At 57.2% G+C, this 229-nt stretch overlaps 1 protein-coding gene across 1 annotated transcript in view; it reads right to left on the bottom strand.

The window, feature by feature from the left end:
* STRA6 (stimulated by retinoic acid 6) overlaps positions 1 to 229 on the bottom strand; it is a 10,152-nt gene that overhangs the window by 5,557 nt on the left and 4,366 nt on the right. Inside the window, exon 8 of the mRNA XM_009871467.1 lies at positions 122 to 198. Coding sequence (XP_009869769.1) covers positions 122 to 198 — 77 coding nt within the window. The remainder of the gene's footprint in view (positions 1 to 121; positions 199 to 229) is intronic.

Raw genomic sequence — 229 nt, 5'->3', positions numbered from 1 at the left:
CCTGCCGTGGCACAGATGCTTTGGGGAAGGAGCCAACAAAGGCATTTGCTCTCCCCAGGGAAGAGGGGGAGCAGCCTGTTCGCCGAGCTGCTGCTGTGAAGCCTGCCCGCAAAAAGCCTACCATCCTCAGGAGTGTAGATGTAGGAGTGTAAATATGCCTGGACCCTCGAGAGGAGGCTCTCTTCAATCTTGGTGGAGCTGGAGGAGGAAGGAGAGGGTGAAAATCGCG

The sequence above is a fragment of the Apaloderma vittatum genome, unplaced genomic scaffold (assembly GCF_000703405.1).
Source record: "Apaloderma vittatum isolate BGI_N311 unplaced genomic scaffold, ASM70340v1 scaffold27460, whole genome shotgun sequence".
Classification (NCBI taxonomy): Eukaryota; Metazoa; Chordata; class Aves; order Trogoniformes; family Trogonidae; genus Apaloderma; species Apaloderma vittatum.
This window is presented reverse-complemented; position numbering and strand designations above follow the sequence as displayed.